Source organism: Setaria viridis, chromosome 2 (genome assembly GCF_005286985.2).
Source record: "Setaria viridis chromosome 2, Setaria_viridis_v4.0, whole genome shotgun sequence".
Taxonomy (NCBI): domain Eukaryota; kingdom Viridiplantae; phylum Streptophyta; class Magnoliopsida; order Poales; family Poaceae; genus Setaria; species Setaria viridis.
In genome coordinates this window covers 9204025-9225004 of record NC_048264.2, presented here as the reverse complement: position 1 = coordinate 9225004, position 20980 = coordinate 9204025, and the positions used below count along the sequence as shown (strand labels likewise).

General features: G+C 53.2%; 1 protein-coding gene across 1 annotated transcript; it reads right to left on the bottom strand.

Annotated features, from left to right (window-relative positions):
- Positions 1–10132: 10132 nt before the first annotated feature.
- LOC117843393 (putative UDP-rhamnose:rhamnosyltransferase 1) lies at positions 10133–17213 on the bottom strand. Its single transcript, XM_072291940.1, has 2 exons — positions 15661–17213; positions 10133–10578 (listed from the first exon to the last, which is right to left on the bottom strand). The coding sequence occupies exons 1-2, from the start codon at positions 16813–16815 to the stop codon at positions 10285–10287; spliced, it is 1449 nt and encodes a 482-aa protein (XP_072148041.1). The 5' UTR covers positions 16816–17213; the 3' UTR covers positions 10133–10284.
- Positions 17214–20980: the final 3767 nt, after the last annotated feature.

The window sequence follows — 20980 nt, the reverse complement described above, 5'->3', positions numbered from 1 at the left end:
CAACCGAGACAAAAAGGAACACCTTTTGTCCCGGTTGAATGGTTAGTCCCGGTTGGAAACTCCAACCGGGACAAAAGGGACACCCTTTTATCCCGGTTGGAGGCTCCAACCGGGACTAAACTTTTTATCCCGGTTGGAACCTCCAACCGGGATAAAAGGGTTCACCTTTTATCCCGGTTGGCGTCTCCAATCGGGATAAAAGGGTGTCGCCACCGACAGCCCTCCACTAACCGTTGCAACCGGGACTAAAGGGGGCCTTTAGTCCCGGTTGCAATTAGCAACCGGGACTAACTCTCCCTTCCATTTTTGCCTACCGTGGCGCACCCCCTTTTGTCCCAGGCCAACTTTAAACCGGGACAAAAGGGGGCGTATCGAAAGCCAATTCTCTACTAGTGTCACGTGAAGAAGGCTTCACATTTTATTTCAATCAACTTATATGTCTAGTCATGACTTTTAGGTGCTTGTCCTTCAGGCTCAAAAGGAGCTTCAGCAGCGACTCTCAGTTATTGATATCGTGGATAGCAGTATCCTCCTTTGAACGTAGATGCATGACATGGCCATAAAGGCTAACCTGCAGTGCCAGGCAGCAACTACCTCCATATACCATATTGAGCGAGGGTCACAGTGGAATGTATTGTCATGATGATATTCGAATTAGCACACCATGATCTGCAGTTTTTAGTGTACCAATGAGATTCGGATCGCCAAACATAGAGTGTCAATACCAAACCAGAATAGAAACCGATAACAATGAGAAGCCAGAGTTGAGTAAGTAATGGTTCAAGTGGTAGTTGGGCCGTAAGCAGATTACGCGAGGTGGTATCACAGCATGAGCCTTCACTGCATGTGAGTGCGTGTGTTCTGCAGTGGCTGTGTACCAAGGGGTGGTTGTGGTTCAGCTCATCTCAGTACGTGGGGAGCTGCTGGGGTTGCATTCCTTAAGGGGGTTAAATGTAAAATTCTGCCCAACGTACTGTAGTAGTTAAAAGTTGTTGGTCCATCTTTTTGTTCGTGGTTGCTGTATAGTAGTTCAGTACCACCTCGGAAGTCTAGTAGGGGAATCTTTGTCACTATAAGCATATACCTTAGTCAATTCTTTTACACGAAGTGATGATGAAAGTACAATAAAAATCTTAAGCGTATGCAGGATCGTTCCATATGAGTATTTTGTCACGGTAGGACCCTTTCATGCTGATACAAGTTTCACCAAAGGCTCTGCTCCAATGTACAATTGCCCGACTTGCCCGACGCTAGTGGATTCCAAGAATATGTGGGCATGTTGTGCTTGTGCACGACGGAGTTACGATCACAATTGCCCCGGTGCAGCATGGGAGTTATCACCCTATCACAGCCACCTTTGATTAGATCTGGCGCTCTCGGGCCTTCTTGTTCTCCCGTGCACGCTATCGAATGCATCGGACGCACCAGATGCATCCAATTCTGGAGAGGCACTTTTGCATTTTATATAGCCCCTGCACTTTCAGAAAGTCATTTCCGCAGTCCAACATTAACTCCAGCACTGGGTCATCTGGTGTGTTCGCGATGCATCCGACTGTGTGCATCCGTCGAGTGCCCGGGAGCAATAGAAGGCCTAGGAGCACAGGATCTGCTCTCTTATCCATGATTGAAGCTTTATTCGCTTTAGTGCCAGCTGAGACACGTATTTACCTATATAAATTTTATATATGAAATAATAGACACTACTACAGAACTCGGTGTTAGTACCGGTTCGTAGACTGCATATCTCCCGAAAATACAATCGGGATTAATCCGTCGAGATAAAAGGGAGGTCTTTTATCACGGGTCCCTCAACCGGGATATAAAACCCTCATTTAGTCCTGGTTTGTAAAACCAATCGGGACTAACGGGGCTGCCACGCCAGGCGGTGGACAGACCCCTTTAGTCCCGGTTGGTGTTACAAACCGGGACTAAAGTGCGTGCGTACAGCACCATGCAGGCGCCTGCATGGCGCCTATAATTTCGTGCATATCTCACGTACCCCTTTAGTTAACCTTTAGTAGTTGAGAATTTTTTTTATAATGAAATCAATCAAACTAGTATTTAAACGAATCAAACAATTATTTAAATAAAGCAAACAAGTATTTATATAGATACTATACAATTCTTAGCGTACTGTATATACAAATCTAATTAGCGTACGTATTACATATATATACAAACTAAATCAAAATATATATATATATATACATACATACATACGATGATCTTCCCGTCGAGGTACTGGGAGCATCTAATTTTCGTCCATCGTAAAGAAAGTCTCCTTTTGGATTTACCACCTCATCCACCAGGAATCCAATGAGACCTTCACATATTGCCGCTACTCTTTCCTTCTTCAAGAGTCCCAATTGAATATTCTATATCTGTAATTTGGGTACATATATGTGAATTTTACACGAACAATTGTAAAAATAAATAACTATTGTAGTTTTATTTTACATACTTTAATTCGTGCTCCGTGGCCTTGCTGGTCTTGGGTCCCAATAAATTGTGCATATGCTCACAGATATAGTAGCCACATAGATTATCATTCCCAGGTTCCTGTCTTAAGCACTGTTGTGGGGAAAAACAATAAAGTTATTAAATATTCATGCTATAGAATGTACAAAATGTGTAGACTTTATACGTACCGGGGAGTCTGTTCTCCATATTAGTTTTTCTTTGAATTGATCTGATCTGTCTGTCCTGATAAATTCTCTCCATGCTCTGCGGATTAAAATAATGAATGATATAGTGTTAGGTGAAAATTTAGGAAACAAAATTTTGTATAGAGATAGAGGTCCAGAATTATTACATGTCTAGCGTGTGTTGAACGTCTTGGTACTCCTTCGGATCTCTCCTCAACAAATCGAAGACAGTGACGTGACTTCGATCAATGTTAATAATAATGAGGATCCAGTGGGAGCTGTGTACGTAAATGTTCATATATATTAGAGGTAACTAACATTAATCAGGTAAGGAAAAAGAAAACGAATATAGACGGTATACACACACTTACTTGGTATGGAAGTAGTATGTGATCCTTTAATTTTTGTCTGTCTAAAGAATTGTATACTGCTAGTAACGTTTTGTCTGGAAAATATCGTATCTGGACTTAGTTCACTATAGATGGATCCATGAAGCCAATATGGAGGTATGCTTCATGTCGGCACGTCCAAATTAGCATCCCACATAAAATGGAAGACGAAGTTAATTAGTATGGCGACGCATGCACAAAAAAAATGATATGAGCCAATATTTACATGTACATATAAATGGACACTTACAGAGTCCATGCGCTCATCAGAGAGGCGTCTAGGGCACCATGATGGTACACTTTGTATATATCCTTGAATCGTAGCCACAGGACTGCCTCGCCTTCGCCGTGAAAATCTATCGGTTTTATCTTAAGGCCCAATATCTCCCTCTCGTTGGCAGACAACTTCATGTACCATTGATAGAATTTGTACATCTTTGTTGATAGCTTCTTTAGCGAATCAGGGCTAACCTTTTCGGTTCACTTGGCGGTGCAGCTGGCAACTCGACTTTTTTCCTTTTTTTCATCTCATCAACCTTTACTAATGCCCGTTCATAGTTCGATAGTAGTGGTTGACTCTTCTTGGCTTGTTCTTGCATCTTGATGAATTTATATAATTCTCTTCGATCTACTGGCGGTGGCTCCATCTCCCTTGCTTTTCTTAATTCCCTTTGTTCCCTCAACCACTCACTAGATTGCACTTGGATTTCGGTCTAGCGTTCCTCATGAGTCATTGCCTCCCAGCGTTCCTCAGGAGTCACCTCAGGCTCCTTTGCTTTCTTCTTACGTTGTCTTGGCTTGGGAGGCGGTAGTCGCAACTTCTTAAATGGTGCTCTTAATCCCGACGAAGGTGATCGTTGTCGTTGTCAAGATTTGCGGATCAAGACTCTAGACTAGTAAATTTCTTTTATGCGCGAGGCTTCGGATGGTGGCGTGGGAGACACGGGGTTAGACTGGTTCGGGCAAAAGGAGGCCCTACGTCCAGTATCGAGGCTGCTCATGTTACCCACGCGGGGTTCTATAGTAGGGGTTACAGATTGGCGAGAGAGGGAATTGATCCCAGGTCTCTTGAATATGCTTCTGCTCTAAGGGAGTGTGAGTGTGTACTGTTTGCTTCAAAAAAAGAGTCTGCTTCCCCCCGTCTCAGGACCCCCGGTCCTCCTTTTATAGCGCAAGAAGGAGCTCGGGGTTACAGTTGAGCCAGGCGTCAGGAGGAGAGGTAGAAAGGATAAGCTAAGTAGAAAAATAATACAAGGGGAGGATCCCAAGGCCGCCGCTCTTGCTCCGGTCCCTGTCAGCGTGTCCGGCGAGGGAGGGCGATTCCTTCCCGATCTTGTCGATGATCTCCCTGGTCGCCGTCGCCGTCGAGCGTGATGATGAGCCTCAGCCTCGGCATCCGTGCCCGCCGGGGAGGAGGTTCGATTCTGTTGCCCCGCCGATTACCGTAACACCCGGACGTCGCATCCCTGAAACTGCCATTGGGAGCACGGGGCGCGAGAGCAAGCGATGCGCCCTCCTGTGTCGTTCGACGCAGCTCATGAGTACCCTCTGGTGAATCAGAAGGAGCCGCGACCACTACAGCTCGCGCCGCACGGCCGCGCATCGGTATTCGGGACTGGTTACGTTGGGGACGCCGCTCCCCTTTGGCTTGACAGGGCCGCGGCGCATTTATGGCGAGGTTGATAGGGGGACCCACGAGATCGTCATCCTGATCCTCCAGTCCGCGCCCGAGGTGAATATTCATCTTGTGGACCCGAGCGAGTCCGACCCCCGCGCCCAGGGTCGGGCGAGGCGGAGTTTAGTCTTCTAGGGGTCGGGAGCATCCGACCCCGGGACTCCGGGTCGGGCGAGGCGGAGTTTAGTCTTCTAGGTGTCGGGAGCATCCGACCCCGGTACTCCCAGTCGGGCGAGGCGGAGTTTAGTCTTCTAGGGGTCGAGAGCGTCCGACCCCGGGACTCCGGGTCGGGCGAGGCGGAGTTTAGTCTTCTAGGGGTCAGGAGCGTCCGACCCCGGGACTCCCGGTCGGGCGAGGCGGAACGTGGCCTCTCCCTTTCATATTGGGCTGACGGCAATTTTGCTACCTTAGATGGGCCTGGGCCTTTAAGTTCTGTTGATTTCGTGGGCTAGGGGAGATCGTTGATATTTCCCCCCAACAGTAGCCCCCGAGCCTGTGGTGGAGCAGGAACGCTCCTCCAGAGGCTGTAGTGGTTGCTAGTGCGGGGTTCTCTTCGTTTGATCCGGGGCAAGGGGAGCTGTTTGGATGGTGTTGACCGAAGGGTCCGATTGGACGACTCATCCTGTGCGCTGCTCGGCGCTGGGGACGCCTAGTCATTCCCTTTCGTCCGAAAACCTTAAGTTAGGACCATGCGCGTGGCCTTAGGTTGCGAGGCCAGCCCCCGAGCCCCCGCGCGTCGCAGGGGACCGGTTAGAGGTTGGGTCGACTTTTGTTCGTTCACCCTCAGGCGTCCGTTCGCTAGGACATAGGGGGCGAGCCCTGCCACGCTATCCTCGTCGGACGAATTGTGGTGCTCTTGGAGCTACTAACGGGTTGATTCGAGTGGGATCTCGGTCCCCGTTCGGGGGGGTCCGGCTAGGGCCAGGCTGGTGGCGTACCCCAGGCTCCAGCCGGCCAGTTCATATAGTTCCCGAGTCCGTTCGGTCGGATCCGGGGGCTCGTTGCCTTTCCTCGTGGAAAAACCATGAACTTTGATGCCGGTCTACACTCGAATGTGAGCTTGAGACACCTGGGGCCGTCGCGCGCCCGGGTCACGGTCGCTAGCGGACCCGTCCCTTCTCACCCCTCGCTCGTGGGCATCTTGAGGCGGCTGTCGAACCCGTAGCGGGCCAGCCTTCGAACCTCTAGATCGTAAGGGGCCGTAGGGGCGTTTCCAGCCCCGTATCCCTTATTACCTTTCGGTGGGCCTTGGGCTGAATCGGGGCGGATGTTGTGTGCGCATCTTCCGGGAGACGGAGTTATGGAGGGCGCCGACCCGCGAATCGAGGAGGAGAGGATGTCTCTGCGGCTGATCGTGCGTGCGGTTTCCGAAAGGAAAGTGGGCGCGATGGGGGCGTACCTGGCGCGGAGCGTGGTGAGCACGGTGCCCTGCGGGATGCGGTCCGCGTCGTCAGCGACGAACTCGGCGTGGTCCAGGGGGAGGGGTCGAGCTCGCTGACGGCTTGTATCCTCGGGATGTACCATCGGGCCCGCGAGATCGCCGTGGATGCGCTCCACACCGGCGTGCGGCGAGCCTTCGGGGTCTTCGACTCCCATTACTCTGGCATCAACTTCGCCGGGATGAGCGGAGGATAAGCCGCCGGCTACTCCGAGGCCGAGCTGGATGAGATCGACGCGTCGGTGTTCAACCCGGCGGAGGCCCTGGCGAAGCTCTTGGAGGATGAGGCTGTCCCTCCTGAAGATCCCCCGGCGGGCTAACTGTATCGGGCTGGTGCCCAAGATGTAAATACATTAGTTTCAGACTTGTTTTGTGATGGCCATAGAGGCCTTTTCTATTAATTGTCGTGAAAAAGTTTTCATTCCCCTTTCTTATTTTTTGGACTTGTAAAGTTTAGGGCGTTTTGTCGGGTGTGTCAGTAAGCATTGATGAGTGAAGGCACCGTAGCCGCTGGGACATAGGTTTTTTCGCAGTCCGATCAGTCTTGCCTGAACACCGGTCGTGCACTCTCTCCTTTTCATGCCCGAAAGTTCAGAAAGAGGGTTGGCCTGGAAAGAGAAAGCGTTTTGAGAGGATGTCAAGTGGCTTGGGCCGGAGCCCCTGATAGCCCCCGAGGGATGTGCGACCCTGAGGCAGAGCCAGGGTCGGATATCCCTGAGTTCGAAGCGAAACTTGAATGGATCCAACTCAAAATTCTTTTTTCCGTAAAATTTTTAATTTACAGAAGTGTCTATGTACAGAACTTGGAAACGAAAGCTAGGGGTAGAAGCGTCTTAGCTGTTCTATGTTCCAGGCGGAGCCACCCCTTTGGGGAGGCCTGCCGGCGCGCGCCCGGCCGCTCGCCACTATCAGCTCGATCCCCTCCCCGGTGGCGAGGAAGTCCAGACTCCCGAAGCGGATCAGGGAGCCCGGAGTGAAGCTGGCGTCGTGGTTGGCCATCTGAAGCCGGAGATGTACGCGCAAAGGTCCCCTACCTGGCGTGCCAACTGTCGTTGTCAAGATTTGCGGATCAAGACTCTAGACTAGTAAATTTCTTTTATGCGCGTAAGGCTTCGGATGGTGGCGTGGGAGACACGGGGTTAGACTGGTTCGGGCAAAAGGAGGCCCTACGTCCAGTATCGAGGCTGCTCGTGTTACCCACGCGGGGTTCTGTAGTAGGGGTTACAGATGGGCGAGAGAGGGAACTGATCCCAGATCTCTTGAATATGCTTGTGCTCTAAGGGAGTGTGAGTGTGTACTGTTTGCTTCGGAAAAAGAGTCTGCTTCCCCCCGTCTCAGGACCCCCGGTCCTCCTTTTATAGCGCAAGAAGGAGCTCGGGGTTACAGTTGAGCCAGGCGTCAGGAGGAGAGGTAGAAAGGATAAGCTAAGTAGAAAAATAATACAAGGGGAGGGTCCCAAGGCTGCCGCTCTTGCTCCGGCCTCCGGTCCCTGTCAGCGCGTCCGGCGAGGGAGGGCGATTCCTTCCCGATCTTGTCGATGATCTCCCTGGTCGCCGTCGCCGTCGAGCGTGATGATGAGCCTCAGCCTCGGCATCCGTGCCCGTCGGGGAGGAGGTCCGATTCTGTTGCCCCGCCGATTACCGTAAGACCCGGACGTCGCATCCCTGAAACTGTAGTTGGGAGCACGGGGTGTGAGAGCAAGCGATGCGCTCTCTTGTGTCGTTCGGCGCAGCTCATGAGTACCCTGTGGCGAATCAGAAGGAGCCGCGGCCACTGCAGCTCGCGTTGCACGGCCGCGCACCGGTATTCAGGACCGGTTACGTTGGGGACGCCGCTCCCCTTTGGCTTGACAGGGCCGCGACGCATTTATGGCGAGGTCGATAGGGGGACCCACGAGATCATCATCCTGATCCTCCAGTCCGTGCCCGAGGAGAATATTCATCTTGTGGACCCGAGCGAGTCCGACCCTCGCGCCCAAGGTCGGGCGAGGCGGAGTTTAGTCTTCTAGGGGTCGGGAGCGGCCGACCCCGGGACTCCGGGTCGGGCGAGGCGGAGTTTAGTCTTCTAGGGGTCGGGAGCGTCGGACCCCGGGACTCCCGGTCGGGCGAGGCGGAGTTTAGTCTTCTAGGGGTCGGGAGCGTCCGACCTCGGGACTCAGGGTCGGGTGAGGCAGAGTTTAGGGGTCGGGAGCGTCCGACCCCGGGACTCCGGGTCGGGCGAGGCGGAGTTTAGTCTTCTAGGGGTCGGGAGTGTCCGACCCCGGGACTCCCGGTCGGGCGAGGCGGAACGTGGCCTCTCCCTTTCATATTGGGCTGACGACAATTTTGCTACCTTAGATGGGCCTGGACCTTAAAGTTCTGTTGATTTCATAGGCTAGGGGAGATCGTTGATATTTCCCCCCAACACTAATGATGGATTAATTAGGTTTAATAGATTCTCTCGCCGTTTAGCCTCCATCTATGCAATTAGTTTTATAATTAACTCATATTTAATCCTCCTAATTAGCCATCAAATATTCGATGTGCCACGGACTAAACTTTAGCTCGAGAGATCAAACACCTCCTAGTTTTACTAACTGATACGTCATCTCGAAAATAGACGGATCGGAGGAGTAGACTGACTGATACGTCATCTCGAAAATAGAAGGAGTAGCACCCATCACGAGTGAGGCCTGATTTGGTTCCCTGACTTATTTTTAAGCATCCGTCACATCAAATGTTTAGATATTAATTAGGAGTATTAAACGTAGACTATTAAAAAACCCATTACATAAGTAGAGGCTAAACGGCGAGACGAATCTATTAAGCCTAATTAGTCCATGATTTGACAATGTGTTGCTACAGTAAACATTTGCTAATGATGAATTAAAATATTCATATACGTGGGTCACACCACTATTTTATACGTATAAATGTCATAATCTTGGTCACCTTCTCGATATCAGGGCCTCATCGCCCGGGCGATGGCGGCGCACGGCGTCGGCGTCGAGGTACCCAGGAACGACGACGACGGTTCGTTCCGCGGGGACGACGTCGGTTCGGCGGGTGATGGCGGAGGAGGAAGGCTAGGAGCTCGCGCGCAATGCCAGGGAGCTGCAAAAGGTCGTCGGCGATAAGGTGAGGCAGGAGCAGTACGTCGATGAGCTGGTCGAGTGCCTGCATCGCTGCAAATGAGATGGACCACTGGTTCAGTACACTTCACGTGAGGCAGGAGCAGTGTCGAGTGCCTGCATCGCTGCAAATGAGATGGACCACTGGTTCAGTGCACTTCACGTGAGGCAGGAGCAGTACGTCGATGAGCTGGTCGAGTGCCTGCATCGCTGCAAATGAGATGGACCGCTGGTTCAGTGCACTTGCGTGAAGTCTGAACAGTGTGGCATCAGAATATGTTGAGCAATTTATAATTTGTTGGACCAATATGCACCAACCTACTAAGGGGGTGTTTGGATGTTTAGGACCTCCTAAAATTTGTCACATCGAATATTCGGAGGTTAATTATGAGGACTAAATATGAGCTAATTATAAAACTAATTATACAGTTGGAGGCTAATTCACGAGATGAATCTATTAAGCCTAATTAACCCATCATTAGCACATGTTTACTGTAGCATCGCATTGTCAAATCATGAACTAATTAGGTTTAATAGATTCGTCTCGCAAATTAGTCTCCATCTGTGCAATTAGTTTTGTAATTAGTCTATATTTAATACTCCTAATTAGTATCTAAACATTCGATGTGACAGAAATTTTAGGAGGGACTAAAGAAACAAACACTCACTAAGTTGCTAAGTTATTGTATGGTAGAGTAATTTACTTTTAGACATATGTATCGTGTTTACCCGTATTTTGCTCCAATTTTATTTGGATTTTTCTTTAAACATAGTTCGAATTTTGTCCAATATTTCCATGTTTACCGGTAAGCTGCGATTTTTTTTTTAACCTGGTACCAAGGCAAAACCATGCCATTCAAAAATTAAAACTAGAAATGAGTCGAAACGAAGCTCCCAAATATCTTGAAAATACATCCAGCCAACGAAAATCGTAAACACAACTGCATGTTTTTACTAGCACAAAAGCTTTTCGTGCCAGATTTCGTGGCAGAGATCGAGCATTACCCACTGCAACCAGGAAGCCGCGCCTAATCTTCCTGGCGTCGCCGCAAGTGCTCGACCAGCTCATCAATGTACTCCTCCTGCCTCGCCGTGTCCCAAAGAATTTCCCGCAACTCCCTGGCATTGCCGGCGAACACCTCCCCTTCATCCTCCACCATCACCCGCCGCACCGCCGCCGCGACGTCCTCCCTCCGCACCGAGCCGTCGCGGTCGTCCCTCGGCACCTCCAGCCCGACGCGCCGCTCCGCCATGAGCCGAGCGGTGAGGCCCTGGTCGCCGAACAGCGGCAGCATCACGAGAGGGTGCCCGAACAGGAAGCTCTCCACTGTTGCCTTCAAATCCCGGCACCCGTCGCCGGAGAAGATGAACAGCACCCCTTGGAACCTAGAACTCACACAAAACACTCAAGAACGCTAATGAACGCGAGTAACACAGCTCAGTTTTGGTGCCGAACGAACTGGCATTTTCTGGACTCCCAAACTCAATATAAAGATCCGAAATACAAGTAGATAGTGGCCCAAACTCACAACGACGCTGCGATCCCCTCGCCTCTGCATGAAACGCGCCATCCCACGTTTCAGAGACTTGGCCATCACCCCACCTAGTCCTACGACTCTGCTGAAAGAAAGGAGGGCCGGTGCATGAACACATGCATCAACGGCCTGTACAGACGCTCAAAGAATTTTAGTTCCTTTATTCTAGCTAACTAACACTGACCGAGCTTGTATTACCCAACAATCTCCCCCTAAGACATGCTCGGTCTTCACTTCAACCTGACAACTCCGATTTTGTCACGAAGCTCACAGAACCGTGCTCGCCCCAATGACTTTGTCAGAATGTCAGCTAGCTGCTCCTGAGTGCTCACATGTTCCAGGCTGATTCTCCCATCTTCCACACACTCTCTGATGAAATGGAATTTGGTGTCTATGTGCTTGCTCCTGTCATGCAGCACTGGATTTTTGCTCAAGGCAATTGCTGATTGATTATCCATCTTCAAAATTGGCTGCTGAACATTCTCCCCTGCAATGTCACTCAGCAGCCTCCTGAGCCACACAGCTTGGCATGCCCCAGCTGCCCCTGCCATGTACTCTGCTTCACATGTGGATAGAGCCACTGTCTTCTGTTTTTGAGAACTCCATGAGATTACCATCCCTCCCAAGAAGAAGATTACCCCTGCAGTACTTTTCCTCTCATCCACATCTCCCCCCAAATCACTGTCAGAGTAACCAATGAGTCTGCTGTCTCCTTTTGTAAGCTTTGGATAAACAAGCCCATAATCAATAGTGCCTGCAATATAACGCAGTAGGTGCTTGACAGCTGCAAGGTGTTCCTGTCTTGGCTTCTCCATGAATCTACTGACATACCCCACAGCGAAAGAAATGTCTGGTCGTGTATGAACCAGATACCTCAAACTCCCAACCAAACTGCGGTACATTGTTGCATCCACTTCCTCTGAAGTGCTTTTGCTGGACAACTGCAATCTGACCTCCATTGGTGTACTACAAGGATTGCAGTTCACCATTCCTGCCTTCTCAAGCAGCTTCTTTGCATATGCAGGTTGTCCCAGAGTTATACACTTGTTCCCCTGCTTGACTTCAATCCCCAGATAAAAAGACAAGAAGCCAAGGTCACTCATCCTGAAAGTCTGCCTCATCTCCTCCTTGAATTTCTCTACTACTGCTGAATTGGCACCAGTAATAATAAGATCATCCACATAGACTCCAACCACTACTCTAGCCTCTCCAGCACCCCTGGTGTACATTCCATGCTCACTTGCACACCTTGTAAATCCCTTGACCTGCAAACTGCTATCAAGTTTCACATTCCAAGCTCTTGGCGCCTTCCTCAAACCATACAGGGCTTTGTTTAGCTTCAATACCTTCTCTTCATGTCCAGCAGCTACAAATCCAGGTGGCTGCTGAACATAGACTTCTTCCTTGAGTTCACCATTCAGGAAGGCTGATTTAACATCCATGTGATGTACAAACCATCCTTCTTGAGCTGCTGCTGCCAGTAACATCCTCACTGACTCCATTCTGGCAACTGGGGCAAACACTTCATCGAAATCAACTCCTGCTTGCTGCACATAACCCTTTGCAACGAGACGCGCTTTGTACTTGGCAATGTTCCCCTCTTCATCACGCTTAAGCTTGAACACCCATTTCAAACCAATAGCTCTATGACTGCGAGGGAGACTCACCAGGGACCAAGTGTTGTTCTGCTCGATAGAGGCCATCTCCTCTCTCATGGCCTTGATCCAGCTCTGGTCACCCCGTGCTTCCTCAAACGTGGCCGGTTCCCCATCGCCCACGGCCACCATCAGCTCCTGCTGCTCCACTGGATTGGTGCTAGCGAGAAGGTCATCCAGTCTCCTGAAACGCAGTGGAGCCCCGTCATCGTGGTCGGCGTCGAGGTCGATGCCGCGGCTTGGTGGCGAGACGAACTCCACCCCAGGTGGTGTGGCCGGAGCGCTTGGCGTGAGTGGAGCAGGTGTTCCGCCCACAGGCTGCTCCGTCGGTGCTGCAGCTTCTGTGTGTGCACTTGGCACCACGCTCTGGGCCGCACTCGGCCTGCTCGATGTCGCACTCGGCGCCCTCGATGCCGCGCGCGGTGTTGCTGCTGCTCCAGGTGCCGCCGCGCCAGGTGTGTAGACGTACTCATACTCGACGATGAACGGGTCGTCGTCGCCGCCGTCCGTGCTCGCCGCGCCATCCTCGTCCCACTTCCAAGCACGCCCCTCCTGGAACACCACGTCCCGCGAGACGTGCACGCGGTCCGTCGCCGGGTTGTAGAGCCGGTAGGCTTTCGTGCCCGGCTCGTACCCGATCATCACCATGGCCGTGCTTCGATCGTCGAGCTTCCGCAGATGGCCTCCGGCCACCTTCACATGCGCAACACAGCCGAATGTGCGAAGGAAATGAACAGCGGGCTTGCGGCCATACCATGCTTCATGCGGCGTCTTGTCGTTCAGAGCTCGAGTAGGTGCCCGGTTGAGGATGAAGACTGCCGTCGTCACAGCCTCGCCCCAGAACCGCCCGGGCACACTCATGGATTTGAGCATGCACCGTGCCATCCCCAGCACGGTCTGATTCCGCCGCTCCACAACGCCATGCCGTCGGTGGTGTGACCGGCCCACACAGGTCGGCGTGCACGAGCTCCAGCTGCCGCGTCGCCCTGAATTTGCTTGCCGCTGGGAACGGTGCACGCCGCTGCTTGCCAACGAGACACCCGTCGCAGACCTGATCCACGTGCTCGATCCGCGGCAGCCCGCGAACCATTTCCCCCTTCGATAGCTTCTGGAGTCCCTGGAAGCCGAGGTGGCCGTACCTGGCGTGCCACCGCCACGACGCCTCTTCTGCATGCGCCGCCAGGCACACCGGCTTGTCGACGTTGGTGTTGAGGATGTAGAGCCGGTTTGCCGCGCGCCGCACGATCGCCACCAGTCTCCGCTGCGGATTCCAAATCTTCAGAGCCCCGTCCTCTAGCAGGATCTTGAACCGCTTCTCCTCCAGTTGGCCCAGGCTAATGATGTTTGCCGTCAGCCTGGGAATGTGGTAGACGTCCACCAGCTTCTGATGCTCGCCGGTCTTCCCCTTGAAGAGGACAGTACCGCGCCCCTCGATCGCCACCGTGGAGCCATCGCCGAAACGCACGGAGCCACGAATGCTGCCGTCGAGATCCGCGAAGGCTGACCGGGCACCAGTCATGTGATTGGTGGCGCCCGAGTCGAGGATCCATCTTGTGGTGGCTCTGTCGCTCCTCTCGCCAAGCTGGACAAAGAGGTGGCTCTCGTCGAGGTGGATCGGCGATGGTGTCGCCGTCGCACCGGCCGGGGCCGATAGGGACAGAGTGGCGTTGACCTCCTCGACGGCCGTCGCCAACAGAAGGGTATGGGCCTCCTCTTCCTCTTCAGCCTGGGCCAGATAGGCTGAATCCCGCCGGCGCTTCGGGCACTCCTTGGCCCAGTGACCGCGAACGCCGCAGTAGCGGCATTCATCCCGCGCGACGTCGCGGCTGTTGCTGCGCGCTCCGCCGTTGCCCTTCTTTTCCCTGGGAGCCCCATCCCAGCCCTTCTGTCAGCCACCACGGCCAGTCTTGTCACGGCCGCCTCCGCGACCGCCTCCGCGACCGCGTGGCTGTCCTCCCGACGAGCCGCTCGAGCTCCCCGCTCCCTTGTCGGAGTTGATCTGGAGGCGCTTGGACACCCGCGCCACGAGCTCGTCCTCGGTGAAGTTCAGCTGTGCAACGCCAGCGCCGCCGCCGGTGAGCTCATACCTCTCCTCCGCAGCCTTGAGGCGCCCCACCAGATCCTCGAGGGGAATGTCCCCGAGCTCCAAGAGCGTCTCGATCGACATGGCGATCTGGTGGAACTGCTTGGGCACCGCCTGCAGGAAACGGCGCACCACCACCGTTTCGTCGAGGTCATCGCCGAGGGTGCGCAACTGCTGTGCGATCTTGGTGATCCGCACCTGGAAGTCGCTGACCGACTCGCCGTCCTTGAAAGACAGGGAGTCGAACTCCTTGCGGAGTGTTTGCGCCTTCGCCTTGCGCACCCGCTCGACGCCGAGGTTCGCCGTCTTGATGTCCTCCCAAGCCGCCCGCGCGCTCGACTTGTTCGCCATGACCTCCACCATGTCCTCAGGGACCGCCTTGCAGATGGCCTCCAGCGCCATCTCGTCCTCGTCTTCATCCGCGTTGCAGAGGTTGACGGCGTCCCAGAGCTTGCGCGACTTGAGCATGACGCGCATCATAGCCGCCCAGGCGCCGTAGTTCGTCTTGGTGAGCATCGGCCACTTGGCGCTGCCGATGTCCTTGAGGCGACGCTCCACCGTGCGCTCGATGATGATCGTGCCGTCGCGGTACCGCGAGCGCGGCTGGCGCCGCGGTGGCGACGGTGACGGCCGCTGGCGCCCCACCGGCGTCCTCGACCTCCCGCCGAGGTTGGGCAGCGAAGACATGGCTTCCCCGGGTCGTAACCGCTCTGGTACCACTTGTTGCCTTCAAATCCCGGCACCCGTCGCCGGAGAAGATGAACAGCACCCCTTGGAACCTAGAACTCACACAAAACACTCAAGAACGCTAATGAACGCGAGTAACACAGCTCAGTTTTGGTGCCGAACGAACTGGCATTTTCTGGACTCCCAAACTCAATATAAAGATCCGAAATACAAGTAGATAGTGGCCCAAACTCACAACGACGCTGCGATCCCCTCGCCTCTGCATGAAACGCGCCATCCCACGTTTCAGAGACTTGGCCATCACCCCACCTAGTCCTACGACTCTGCTGAAAGAAAGGAGGGCCGGTGCATGAACACATGCATCAACGGCATGTACAGACGCTCAAAGAATTTTAGTTCCTTTATTCTAGCTAACTAACACTGACCGAGCTTGTATTACCCAACATCCACGAGCGAGCTCAGCCCGGCGTGCGTGAAGAAGCCGCCCACCGCCGCGTGCGCCAGCACCCGCACCTGCGGCACCCACCCGACGCGCACCAACCCGCGGCCGCCGGCGCGCGCGCGGGCCTCGAACCTGTCCGGGAGCATCCCGCCGCTCGTCTCCCGGAGCGCCCAGAGGAAGCGCACGCCGGCGAGCTCCAGCCCCTGCGCGATCTCCCGGACGAGCGCCGGCGTCAGCGGCGCCTCGCTCCCGAACGCCACGTAGATCACCGACCTCTCCGGCTGGGCGTCGAGCCACCGCACGAGGCTCGCCGTCTCCTCGTCGTCGCCCCCGCCGGCCGCGTCGCTGCTGCTGGCGGCGGCGGCGGCGTCGTAGGGGGCGAGGAGGCCGGAAGGCACGACGGGCTTGCCGTAGATGCCGTCGAGGAGCGTGCAGAGTGCGCCGTCGACCTCGCGGCTGCAGCGGCAGACGAGGAGCGCGCAGCGCCGCACCGTCTCCAGCATGCGGACGCTGTCCGCGACGCCGGAGGCGTTGGGCTGGAACGCGCCCGCAATCCACTCGGCCTCTTGCCGCCGGTACGCGATCGGGGAGGGCGGCGGGATCCACGGCGGCGGCACCATGAAGTGCTCCGCCGCCGTCCGCGGGTGCGCGTCGTTCAGCTCCTTGGGGCCGACGAACGCCACGAACGCTGCCGGGAAGATGAAGAACAGCGCGCACGGCACCCTATGCTCGTCGGCGATGGGCGGGAGCCAGTGGTGCGCGAAGTCGACGACGACCCAGTCAGGCCTCCTGCCGTGCCCTTCCCCGGCCTCCTCTCCGCAGGCCGCGGTGAGGAAACCGGCGAAGGGCGCGGCGAGGCCGTCGAAGGCGATCTTGAGCAGGTCGACCTTCTCCGGCGGGACATCGGACGTCGCTTCCGCGCCGTCCCGGAGGCCGTCGACGGCCGGCAGTGGCAGGGACACGAAGCGGATGTACGGGGAGAGCTCCGGCGGGACGGGCCTGATCCTGGCGACGTTCCTCGGGGTGGAGAGGAAGGTGACGAAGTGGCCGCGCCTCGCCAGCTGCTGGGCGAGGTCGAGGAAGGGAACGATGTGGCCGAAGGCGAGCCATGGGAACACCACCACGTGAAGAGGAGGTGGAGCAGGCTTCTTCGCCATGCCTGTCACTGGCAGTGTGCCCCGATGGTTGGAGCTCCAACGATGGTAGAAGCAGGAAACCTGCTTGCGATGATGGATTGGCAACGACAAAGGATGGGTTATCTATAGAGCAAGTTTAATAACGCAGCTATCAAGCGGGCTGCAAGGTTTCTCTCAGCCTTTTTCTAGCCTACTCGTACAATGGTTAGTTTTTCACCATTAATACATAGCCCACAAGTTATTCTTACAAAGTTTCTTGGTTCCTGTGCCTAAATCGACTGTAAGCTTATAGCCCGCTTCTCCTCTCTCACCTCTTCTCTCTCCTCCATGTCAGCATTCAGCCAGCTTACAACCCCTTATTATACTTGCTCATTAGAAATGATTCCTCGTCTACTATGCGTACTTAATTTTTAAAACGGGTTGCACTTACGATTTCTGACATATGGTGCCGATCCCATCTGCCTCCTAGTTAGCTTTTCCCATTTTTAATCATCCGTGGTACCCTCTCGCCTCTCGGTCTCCTCTCTCTCACAAACTTATATGAAAAAAATTGTATATAAAAAAGTTATATACAAATTTGTATACAAAATTATATATAGAAAGTTATATGCAAAATTTGTATACAAAAGTTATATACAAAACTTATATGAAAAAAAGTTATGAACGAAACCTTGGGAAAAATTAGAATAAAAATTATACAGGAGAGGGGAAAAAATATCTAATGAGGTCGCCATGCTGTTGGCAAGTCGCAGCTCCTGCCATGCCCGCCACCGCTAGACGTGCCCTCCCGCTCCAGCCGTGCCTCCTTTCGTGCCCGCTGCCAACGCGAGTTGAGGGGTCCGCCAACGCGAGACACATCCTACTACTCCCACTAGCGAGCTCCGCTCCTATGCCTACCGCACTCGCCCTCTCAAGCCGGATGTGTGGATACGTATGGTGATTTCATTGAGAGAGAAGAAGGTGATGGAGAAGGAAAAAAAGAAAAGGATAGAAGAGATGTATGTGAAAGGGGAGAGAGGATAACTATTAGGAATAGATGTGGACCGATGCACGTGGAAAGCGGGGTGCGATCTGGATTGCACGTTGGGAATAAATCCAAAAAAATACGACACTTGTTAGATATGTGTCGAATATGTGTATAGTTTGGTTACAATTAGACTTGAGTTGTAATTTGGTAGGTCAGGGATAAAGTCTTAGTCGTACTTTGTATCCCTAGGGTCCATAAATATGAGGGCACTACCGTTGTAACCGTAAGGCGACTTGGCGGCTGGTGTGGGCAGCGGCGTGGCCGCTATGGTGGCTGGATGCCAGTGTAGCTACTGTTTATGGAAAGGAGTACCTGTAGTCATGCCTTGGGATGTAGGCACATGGCTGAACCTCGTTAAAAAACATCGTGCCTCGGTGTCGTTCTCGTTTGTGTGATCTTGCGATTTGGTTTTGCGTTCTTAGGGTTATTGCTTCTGCACTTTTATTCTAACAAGTGGTATCAAAGCTAGATCCATAGAGAAGATCCACGCGCGATGGGTGTGTTCCACATCGCAGTGTCGCACAAGCTGTCTTGGGAGGGGCAGAGCATAAGCTGGAGCACGGCGGCGATCGATGACTCGATCAGTGGAGTTGGACACTTCGAGCATGTGGCTCGGACTGTTCAATAAGCTGCAATCAACAGGGATGCGTCCATACATGGAGATCGGGTTGATAGCGCCTGGTGGCTGGTCAGACATGACGGCCAGGTTCGACGGTGTGGCTGGAAGACGTCGTGGATGAAGACGGCGGCTTCAGCTCGCCATCAGATTGACAGGTGGGGTGGTCATTGCCGGCTCAAGGTGTAGCTGCAACGATGGTGGCAAAAGCCACGATGGACTCTGGACGTGTCAATGGAGGTGATTTGTTTTCAGGTTATGTGATTGTGATGTCGAGGACGGCGGCCAAGGGAGCAGCGATGCCGTATGCTTCTCTAGGTCACGCACTGGCGTGGGCCTAGGGCGCGGCCAGAGGGCACGCACGGGAGTAGCCAAGATGGCGCGGTGTGTTGCAGCCGGTCGGAGCGTTGGATCAGGTGGCGGACGTGTTGCAGATGGAGGCATACAGACGGAGGCCACATGCAAGTGCATGTTTGTGCATGGCCCCGTATCGTGGAGGAGTTCAGTTTGGATTTATTTTTCACGTTTTTTGGTGGGACCCAATAGGAACATGCATGTATTGCTGGGTGTGGATTGCATGCGGTTTGGCTACTTTGGCGAGGCAAAGCGACGAGTCAAGGGCGGAGTATGACTGCATGGAGACGTGACCGGGTTGGACTCGGTCAGTTCGATGACAACACGGTGCAGTCTTTCCATAGGAGATCACGTATGCGAGAGGGAAATAAGGAAAGGATAGAGCAGCGGGAGGAGTCTGATTCTCTTGGGACTACTTGTGCTGTTCTATTTTTTTTGCCTCGGTATAGAACAACACATATATACTCTACAGTAGATTGCACCAAAGGCAATCTGAGCTGTTCGTGGAAGCTGGTGCTTGCGGCGGTGGACAGCGAACGGCGGGCGCAGCTCTCGAGCGGGTCAGCATCGTCGTGTGCGACGATGAGGAAGTTGACAAGGCTTGCGAGCGGTGCGGCTGTGCACAGGCGGTGTACGGCAGCGGCAACACACGGGGAGCAGCACGCGTAGATGGCGTGAGGGCTGCAGGGACGTGTGTGCAGTGGCGTTCAAGACAGGATGCAAGGAACGAGAGCACACGGCGTGTAGAAGGTACGTGGCCTGTGCGTATAGTACACGTGTGTAAATTGATTTTCGGCGATCTGTGGCAAGGCGTCGATGGCTTCCAAATTTGAGGTGGCGAGGTTCGATGGCACCGGGAACTTCGGGTTGTGGCAGATGAGAGTGAAGGACTTGTTGGCTAGAGCAAGAAGAAACTGGTGAAGGTGGAGGATGATAAGTGGGAGGAGATGCAGACGCAAGCGTGTGCAATGATAAGGTTGTGTCTCTCCGATCGGATCATGTACCATGTCATGGATGAAAGTTCACCTAAGAAGATTTGGGACAAGTTGGCCGAGAAATTTATGTCCAAGACTTTGACCCGGAAGATGTACCTGAAGCGGAAGCTGTATGGACTGAAGATCCAAGAGGGGTTGGATCTTGATGAGCATGTTAATGTCTTCAATCAATTAATTGCTGATCTTGGGAAGGTCAATGCGAAGATTGATGATGAAGACATGGCGATATTCTTCTGTGTTCGTTGTTGGGGTCTTATGATCACTTGGTTACTACGCTAACGTATCGCAAGGAGAATATGAAAGTGGATGATATTGTTACTATTTTGCTTTCTCATGAGCAGAGGGAGGAAGAATAATTCACCTGAAAAGTCTTCTGGGAGTGCTTTTGTAGTCAGGAGTGATCACAATGGTGAAGATAAGAAGGATAACAACAATAAGAAGGGACCGCATTGCTACAAGTGTAAGGAGTGGGGACATAAGAAGGCTGAGTTCCCGGAACTGAAGAAGGGTAGTGGAACCACAAGTGTGATGATAGCCAGGTAGCAGGATGACTCGGATAGTGATGGTGATGTTCTCACGGTGTCAAGTGAAAAGTCTTGTGAAGCGTGGTTGTTGGATTCATCTAACTCGTTCCATGCAACACCAAAGAAAGAGTGGTTCTTATTATACATCGAGGAGGATGGTGGTCTTTGCTCACTTGGAAGATGATTCGGCTTATCGTATCATAGGAGTGGGGGATATAAGTTCAAGATGTGTGATGGTCAAGAGGTGCTACTTAAGAGTGTGAAGCATGTACCGGGGCTGCAGAGGAATCTGATTTTGCTTGGGATCTTGCATGAAGAAGGATGGCTGTATCAGGTCGCGCCTGATAAGAAGACCTTGAGAGTCATGCATGGAGGCAAGACAGTCATGGTTGGTGAGAAGTCAAGTGCACACCAATATAAGCTGATGGGAAGCGTTGTTGAAGGTGGAGTCATGGATGGCAATGCAACTGTGGCGGTGTTCTATCCGAACGTCGGCGAGGTGGCAGTGACATCGTCGAGCTGTTTTAAGTGAGTAGCAAAGGAGATGAGGTTGCCGAGTGGTGGAGATGGAGACCTTGATCATGGAGCAGGTTATGTTGGAGATGATGGTCTGGATGTTTGAGGAGATGGTCGCTGCTGTGGGTTTGCAGAGAGTGGTCTTGAGCTCTGA

What these genes read in the sequence shown, in the direction of transcription:
- LOC117843393 (XM_072291940.1), bottom strand. Translation starts at nt 16,815, where the DNA reads ATGGCGAAGAAGCCTGCTCCACCTCCTCTTCACGTGGTGGTGTTCCCA. An exon ending in GGCTGAGCTCGCTCGTGGAT is followed by an intron (nt 10,579 to 15,660) that starts GTTGGGTAATAC and finishes GCAACAGTGGAG; the next exon opens with AGCTTCCTGTTCGGGCACCC.